This window comes from Sinocyclocheilus grahami, unplaced genomic scaffold, assembly GCF_001515645.1.
Source record: "Sinocyclocheilus grahami isolate Dianchi unplaced genomic scaffold, SAMN03320097.WGS_v1.1 scaffold324.1, whole genome shotgun sequence".
Lineage (NCBI taxonomy): Eukaryota > Metazoa > Chordata > Actinopteri > Cypriniformes > Cyprinidae > Sinocyclocheilus > Sinocyclocheilus grahami.
In genome coordinates, this window is record NW_015505503.1 from 164,112 (window position 1) to 173,167 (window position 9,056).

General features: G+C 39.7%; 1 protein-coding gene across 6 annotated transcripts in view; it reads left to right on the forward strand.

The window, feature by feature from the left end:
- The window catches only part of LOC107602324 (nuclear body protein SP140-like protein), an 18,763-nt gene extending 11,772 nt beyond the window's left edge, over positions 1-6,991 (forward strand). For all 6 annotated transcript variants that reach the window (XM_016294785.1, XM_016294791.1, XM_016294786.1 and 3 more), the window contains 5 exons: positions 5,235-5,362; positions 5,453-5,561; positions 5,764-5,838; positions 6,009-6,152; positions 6,372-6,991. In XM_016294785.1, the coding sequence (XP_016150271.1) occupies positions 5,235-5,362; positions 5,453-5,561; positions 5,764-5,838; positions 6,009-6,152; positions 6,372-6,452 (537 nt within the window). In that variant the 3' untranslated portion in view covers positions 6,453-6,991. The remainder of the gene's footprint in view (positions 1-5,234; positions 5,363-5,452; positions 5,562-5,763; positions 5,839-6,008; positions 6,153-6,371) is intronic.
- The last annotated feature ends 2,065 nt before the right edge of the window (positions 6,992-9,056 follow it).

The following is a 9,056-nucleotide window of genomic DNA, read 5'->3' on the forward strand; positions in this document are numbered from 1 at the left end:
GCTCCTTCGTCGAATCCGCCGGCCGCCGCTCACTCTAGCCGCCTGCCTCCGCTCACTCAAGGCCGCCGTGTGTGACGTTGTGTTTCGTTGTGAAAGCGAAACTACTTTGTTGGCCTTCCAAAAGAGGACACGACTAGAAATCAGTGGTTAAGTTGTATTTACAACACTGTTCCAGAACAGTTCAACCCAAATATTCAGATGTGTGCAGCACATTTTATGGATGACTGTTTCCTGATCCTGGTAGAGTAGACTACAATGCCGGCTGTTCTGACTCAAAGACTGTAAGTACGTTTTTTTATATATAAAGAATTTTGCCACTGACGATTCAAACGCGAGTTTTGAGCAGTGTAGAGTAGCGCTTGTTGTTTGTCATTTCTCCGATCACAAATGCAGACATGGTTTTATGTTTACTATGCGATGCAATGCGTAAAAAGACAGTATAAGTAATTGTAATCCGTAATTATGTCCCCACTGGATGCAACAAATGCCTCATTTATAATGGGTTTTATCTCGTCGCTCCGGCCGGACACGGCATCACAGTATGGTAAGGGGCATAACATTTCCGTCACATGCTTGAGGTATTCGGCCAATCACAATGCACTGTATAGCTGACCAATCACAGCACACCTCACTTTTCAGACCAATGAACTTTGTAAAAATCGACGCGTTTCAGAAAGGCGGGGCATAGAGGAGAAACAATAATGCACAGTATGTGAAAATTTTGTTTTTTGAACCTTAAACCGCATAAACACATTTCATTACACCAAATACACAAAATAATGTTCTATTTAGCAACATCATATGATCCCTTTAACAATAATACAGAATAGTATACGGCGCACAATATCGGATTTGGATCGGTCTGGTCTGACCGATACCCCGATCCAGCAGAAAATGGCAGTATCGGAGCGATACAGATACTGAATATCAGATCGGCGCAACCCTAAAGCACATTAATTCCGATATTCTCAGATCGGTTTCAGGCCTTATTCAAATGTGGAAATAGATCTGATAAGAATCGTATACGTGCATTTGCACCTGCTATGTAAGCGGACAGATGGGATATTCCCCTGTTAATGCAAGTTGGATGTCAAATGTTTTTGAAACATCTCGTGGTACAGATATATCTATTACAAATGAAACGTCTCTAGTTGACTAGCAGAGTATTAATTTTGTTTGTTTGTGTTAAATAAGAGACGATCTAGCACTGAAATGTGTTGCTTTTGAAATCATGCTGAGTGCTCGTTGCCGCTGTTATCAGTGATGGCGGCTCATACATAGACTAGCGCTTCAATCTATTGCTAACTGTTGTGGAGGCTCTCTATTCATTCTGGTGAAATCATAAAAAATGCACACAAACATGTCCCTGCTCTTGATATACCATCACTGATGAACACATTGGGTTTTAATGAGGGAAAAAACGCTCCAGTTACTGACGTACCCTTGGTTCCCTGAGATAAGGGAATGAGCGTTGTGTTTACCGCATAATGGGGAAACTCCTGTTTACTCTGTTACTGAAGCCTGATTTGTTCATGTTTGTGTAGCTGCACAAATCAATGGTGCTTTAGCCCGCCAAAAGGGGCAGAGCGGACCTCTATATAAGTCGGCTTAGAGCACCATTTCATCAGAATCATTAGACTGAAGCGACAGTCATCGATTCGCATGCAGCTTATAGCACGGAGAGTGACACAACGCTTGTTCCCTTATCTCATGGAACCGAGGTTACGTCAGTAACCAGAGCATTCCCTATCGTACAGTCTCTCCCGTCGCATTTAACGCAGTGTGGGGAATGCATCCAATCATGCCATGCTATGAGCAGAGACAGAGCAACCTGCTCTTCTAGCCTAGTCTTGGAGCACTTAAGTTAAGGACTTAACTAAAGAACCAAGACTATAGCATCCACTATCCAGCAAGAAAGTCTCTGCTTCGTAACTGGCAACCCTTTTGAGCGGCCTCCAAAGCAAACAAAGAGCTGCTCTGATTGTCTAAACAGACTAGCGCGCTCTAAGTACACTCTAAGAGCCCTCACTGGGCAGAGTGGATTAGGACCCTGCTCACCGACTGCAATGGGGAGTTCCAGGAGTGTAATAACCTGGGCTCTGAATGGAGTTGAGAATAGAGAGCTGCATTGGGTTTGGGCTCCCGCAGGACCCAACGCATATCTTGCGGGAGTGGGGGGTTTTACCATTGCTGCAGGTGGGAGTGGGCAGTCAGAAAATTTTGTGGGAGACCCGCGGGGCCCAGTGAGATTTGGCGTGTAATAGAAATGGAGTTCCAGAGAATGTGCTTCAATGGTGGAAGTTCAACAAAGAGCGCTTTCCTGTCCTCTCAAAATTAGTGCGTTTTATTTTGAGCATTCCCGAATCTAGTGCGCCGTCAGAGAGGGCATTCAGTGTGTGTGGGAGGATCTTGGAAGAAAGACGCACAAGTCTGGGACCGCAGTCAGTCAGCAATATACTTTTCCTTATAGTAATATGATTAAATTCATTTAAGTAGGCTGTGTTATTTTTTTAGAAGAAAAAAAATTACCTGTGCCGGCGTGAAATCACTCAAGCCTGATCGCTCAACCTGTGAGTCCGCCGTTTCTTCCTCCGAGGTAGCTGGGAGGGGAGAAACGTGAGAGCAGGAGGGGTGGGGTCGCCTTCATTGAAGAAGGCAATTCGCGAGCGAAGCAGGGACTGACTCATGCTTTCGCAATGAAAGCAGCCTGTCTCAGTGAGTGCAGCCTCAGCGGCGCGCACACAAATGTGAAGCTGTCAGCAATACAGAATCATTGGTGACAGCAATGTACTCCGATCTGCCTAGAAGGATTGAGCCGCTCAATGTAAATGAAGGGCACTGATCCTTACTCTTACTCGTTCCCTGCACGAGCCACACTCGCAGAGCGACATTTGCAACAACGTCGCTAGGAAATTTGCTCTTTTATTGCGCTGGATGGCTGCAGGGGAAGGCTTCTGGCTTCTTCCTTTGCCGGGGCTCCTTCTACGGCAGCGAGCAGCAGGCTGAGCTTCTTCCATCTTCTTCTTCGGCTTCTTGATTGCGGAGTCAGCAAAGAGATGATCCTTGTCGCTGAAGGAAAAGATTCTGATAAAATGGCGCTCTGAGCCAACCTAGGTAGCGGTCGGCTCCGCCCCTTCTGGTAGGCTAAAGCACTATAGGTTTGTGCAGCTACACAAACGTGAACAAATCAGGCTTCAGTAACAGAGTAAACGGGAGTTTCCCCATACTGCGTTAAATGCAATGGGAGAGACTTCGATAGGGAACTATACGAAGGCGGATTAGAACCCAGATGCACTAACTTAGCACAAGTTCTACTGCTAGACCATTAGTACCCTCGGATGTGTATAGCTGATCTGTGTACATAATCACTGTCATGAAGAATCGGTACTAATGAATGATTTTGATGTAAGGATGAAACTAGACTAACGCATTAAAAAATTTTCTATGAGTTATGTCAATAAGTTAAACTCTTTGCGTTCATATTATGGACTCATCTGCTTTTCTATACAAAGTATGCTTTATTAATAGTGTGTGCAGATTTTAGTCTTTCAATATCACTGTCTAATGCATTGAGCCACGTCGTGTAGTGTAAATGCAGATATCGGATATGGGTCACTTTTAAACAAAGGTGTAAGCGGGTCATCAAAAAAATCTGATATAGTCAAAAAAATCTGATTTGGGCATCCAGATATGCCGTGTAAACACAGCCATTGAAAATAATACAGAATATTCAGGAAGAAATGTGCATAAAAGGATAGTAAAGGAATAGAACTATCCCTTTAATGGTCATGAAAATAATGGTCAAGTTAATGTAAATTAAAAAAAATCTTGGACACCTTATAGTAAAGTTTTTGAAAATTGTCTTACTCTACATTTGACTCTCTAACACTAGAACTCTCTATTCTATTTATATTCTGTCTACTTGTTTTCTTTTTAATTATTATAAAAAAATAACGACCATTTATATAAAAAATAATAATAATAAAAAAAACTTGCTACATGTACTGCGTTAGACTAACTGGGACCTGTCACAACACTTCTATATCGTTGCTCTTTTGTTGGTTTGATTGCTTCTATTGCCCTCATTTGTAAGTCACTTTGTATAAAAGCATCTGCTAAATGATAAAATGTAATTGTAAATGGCTTATTTATCTTTCAAGATATAAATATGAAGATATATTTACTTAAGCAAATTTTTTTAATTATAAATGTTTAACAATTACTTTCAGAGAAATATATCAAAATGTAAGATTAATGCTTTAGTAAAGCAAAAACACCTGGCAATGGGTTATGAAAATTGCAATAGAGAATAAATTAATAATAATCCTATTATTATTATTAGTACTATTATATCTCTTTTCATGTTTTAGTCCAGATTGAAATGCAGAAATATTTACATGTATACATGTAAATATACATGTAAATGAAAACATTTAAATTGTAAATACTGTTTAAATACTAAATTCTACATTTAAATACTGTTTTGACTTACTTTCTTCTCTGTGACAGCTAGCAAGTAGACACAGAAAGTTGCACTTGCAATGCTGCTTTGTGTAGAGGGGTAACTATGGTAACCGCTGTATTTCTGCTGTTCCATAATCGTCACCTCCTGTCAGAGACTGAACTTGCATTTTTATTCAGCCCATCTGCTGATTTTGTTCAGATGTGAAAATCAGACTGAATTTTCATGCAGCAAATACGCAGTGCTGTCAGATTTAACTGGACGCTAATATGAATATTTCAATAAATATATAAATAAGCTGATAGGCGTTCAAAAAACTTTTAAACAATTCCGACAATAAGGTATCTAGAATTATTCAGGTATTTTGAAGTGCTCACGATAACACCGTGCACGACACTGACACTGTGGTTACACTGGCACAACGTCTACAAAGCACTCATGAAATGCCAAATTAAATTGACAAAACATAATGCAGCAACCGCTATTTCAACATCATCTTTTTAAAATCTTTTTAAATTGATAGTGTTGTGCTGCTTTGACATAAGGGGGAGACGGGGTCTTGCGTAATTTGCGTGGCCCGTAGTGAGCTTATTTGGCCGATCGGCTCTGCCTACAATTAGCTTAATTTTCTTCATGCAAAATTCTAATTTGTTTTTTTCTTTCTTTTTTGAAATTATGACTTATGTTGTGGTTAGATTCCTATATCAAAACAGCAAAATGCATTTGATTATTCCTGTGATAATGATAAAATGTTATATCCTGTTATGACTAGATGGCACAGAACAATGATGACGAGTGTTATGTGTGTGACGCTGAGGGAAATCTTGTGTGTTGTGACGAGTGTCCACGAGCTTTTCATTCACACTGTCACCTACCAGCTGTACACAGAGACTCACCTGGGTGAGAGAGACAAACAGATAGAAAATCATTAAATCAGCAAGTGTGTGTGTCGAACATTGATTCTGTATATGTGTGTGTGTTTGCTTGTAGGGAATGGATTTGTTCCTTTTGCGTGTTAAGAGCCAGTCAACAATGGCGTGACTCCAGTAACATGTCTGAACAAGAGGCTTTCGGTGCCCCAGTGTCTCAGTACAGATTGGTAAACGCACACGCACACACACACACACACAAACTCGGCACCTTAATATAGAAGATGACCATAAACATTTAAGGTGCTCACATTTTGTAACAGCCTCTGATGTCTTAAAGTGCTGTCTACATAGGCTGCTCAGCAGGTTTAGAAACAGAACAATTATTTTGGGTCTAATATTGTGGATATGTGTGTTGTTTGTCATCTTTAGCACTGCCACTACCTCCTGTTATGTGTGTACAGAGAGGACATCCAGAAGGTGTTTGTTGAGGATCCACGGCCAACTGTGAGATTGTCTCTTTATTTGATCTCTCTGTCTTTTACATTTGCTATTCTTTTCATGCCTTAGTTTAAATTTAAAAATAGTTTATAAGTAGAATAAATGTGTAATAAATGTGATGAAAGATATGAAATGAAATTTAAAATAAATAAAAACAAAAATAAAATGACTTCCAGGTGCCCAGATACTCCGAGTTCATATCTCAGCCGATGTGGCTGGACAGAATAAAGCAGAAGTTGGAAAGTGGAGAGTATCAGATGGTAGGAGCATTCGTCTCAGACTTTCAGCTCATTTTCAGCAACTGCAGCACGTTCAATAGGGTAAGATTCACTGAAACACGTTACATAATAAAAAATTCACCAAAAAACAGATCAAGACTTTCCAATGTTGTTTTCCAATGTCTTATACGTGGACGCATATCTTTGGACATTATTGATGATTATTGTTGAGATGTTTAACTTTTGGACGTGTGATTTTTTTTTTTTTTTTTTTTGACAGATTTTTTTGTATTTTGTATTCCATTTTCTTGCTCTCTAAAGGACAATGTGTTTGGCCGAATGGGTGCCAGGCTGAAGGAAATGTTCGAGGAAGAGTTCCAGAAAATCTTCAGTATCCAATAACAACTCTCTTTTACAAGTTTTTTAAAGATACAATTGAGATCTGGATATCTTTGAATAATCATTAGAGTTCATTTTAATAATGTATAATATGTATAAACATTTTTATTTTGCAGTCCTGCAAAGGACAAGTGGTTTGGAGAATGGATTGGTTACTGATGGCAATTTGATTATGTCAGTACGAAGATCTGCTACTATCAGTTTTTTCTCCTACTCCATACAGATCTTAATCACTGTCAGTGTTCAAGTACCTTAAACGTGAAGGGTGCCATTTCTGTAATTCCAAGAATAATGATTGTTTTAAATAGGTTCCTAAACAATCCGACCACCCTTTCTGACCTGCCCCGTCTTTTATTGCTCAAAAAACAGGCAGCCCCACAGCCAAACACACAGCATTAGAAACACTACAGAGCCAGATATTCGTTTTTTTACATCTACTATTTGCGTTTTAAGCTGTGATAAATGAAAGAATTTTAACGATAAAATTTGCACAATTCACTTTTAAGACCTAAATCAAAATATATTGCAGCATTTTGTTATTTGAATCATTTGACATTCAATGTTCTGTTTTTTTTTATACATAAAAACATATATACATATACATTTATACATAAATAAATTGATACCTTTATGTAAAAATGTGGAGAATCTTTTTTTTGTTTATTATTAACAGAAGTAGTAGTTTTTGTTTTATATATTATTTTGTGTAGTTTCTTTTTGTTCTGTAGACTTTTTGTATTTTATTATGTAAATGTTGTGAAGTATAATAGTATTTGAGTGACTCACCAGGTATGTAGATATACTTAGATGACAGGTGACACGTGGTTAGGTGAGTAAATTCAACAAAATGTTTGTATTACACCTGGGTTTCCCGTAAGGGATAGTTCACCCAAAAATGACTACTTACAGTAGTATGAAAACAAATACTATGGACGTCAATGGCTACCGGCAGCTGGTTGTTTATTAACATTATCCAAAATATCATCGGTTTTCAAAAGAAGGGGTTTGGGACAACTTGAGGGTGACTCTTTTACTGGGGCACTATGTATAAATAGAAAATAGGCTTTCTTATTATTCAAATATTTTTTATTGATTTTCAATATTATACAACAATCAGAACACAGACATATACAACACTCTTCTTCAGAAGTCAGAAAGAGCTTTATTGCCAAGTATGTTTGCACATACAAGGAATTTGTTTTAGTGTCACAAGCTTCCAGTACACAGAGACAACAACAACTCCCATATAATAAAAATAAGATGTGAATAAAATACACATGCATAAATATAAATAAACCACAAAAAAATAATAAATTGTATGTACAGGTGTGCTATAGATAGGATAGGAATAAAATTAAAATTAAATTTGTAGGGATGTACTAGGATTTAGGGTGATAAGTATAAGGTTATAGCACATTTTTATTGCACAGTGGGAGAACATTAACTGTTCATGAGGTAGTTTGCCTGGGGAAAGAAACTGTTCTTGTGCCTGACTGTCCTGGTATTCGGTGCTCTGTTACGCCAACCAGATGGCAAAAGTTCAAAAAGGAGATGGCTTGGATGTGAGGGATCCAGAGTGATTTTCTGAGCCCTTTTCCTCACTCTGGATGTATACAGTTCTTGGAGGGTAGGCAGGGGAGCACCAATAATCCTTTCAGCAGTCCGAACCATTCTCTGTAGTCTTCTGATGTCTGATTTTGTAACTGAACCAAACCAGACAGTTATTAGAGTAGAACTATTAGAACTGTTTCAGCAGCTCCTGTGGCAGGTTGAATTTCCTCAGTTGGCAAAGGAAGTACAACCTTTGTTGGGCCTTTTTAACAATGGAGTCGATGTGAGTGCCCCACTTCAGGTCCTGCGAGATTGTGGTGCCCAGGAACCTGAATGACTCCACTGCAGTCACAGTGCTGTCCATGATGGTGAGTGGGGGGAGTGCAGGGGGGTTCCTCCTGAAGTCCACGATCATCTCCACTGTTTTGAGGGTGTTCAGCTCCAAGTTGTTAAGACTGCACCAGACAGCCAGCTTCTGTAAGCAGACTCATCTCCGTCCTGGATGAGACCGATGACTGTAGTGTCATCTGCAAACTTCAACAGAGAGCTGGGTTAGCTTGGTCTGGAGGAGTGTTGGGATGATGGTGTTGAAAGTGGAGCTAAAGTCCACAAAAAGGATCCTCACATAAGTCCCTGTTTTGTCCAGATGTTACCGGATGAAGTGCAGTTCCATGTTGACTGCATCATCCACGGAAGTGTTTGCTCGGTAAGCAAACTGCAGGGGGTCAAGTAAGGGTCCAGTAATGTCCTTCAGATAAGCCAACGCCAACCTCTCAAATGTCTTCATGACCACAGATGTTAGAGCCACAGGTCTGTAGTCATTAAGTCCTGTTATCTTTGGTTTCTTTGGGACTTTGGGAGGGGTGGAGCGTTTGAAGCAGGCAGGGACTTCGCACAGCTTCAGTGATCTGTTGAAGATCTGTGAGAAGATGAGAAGATGGGGGTCAGCGCAGGTTTTCAGACAGGCTGGTGTCACACCGTCTGGGTCTGGTGCTTTTCTTCTCTTGTTCTTTCTGAAGACCTGGCGCACATCATCCTCACTGATCTGAAACGTAG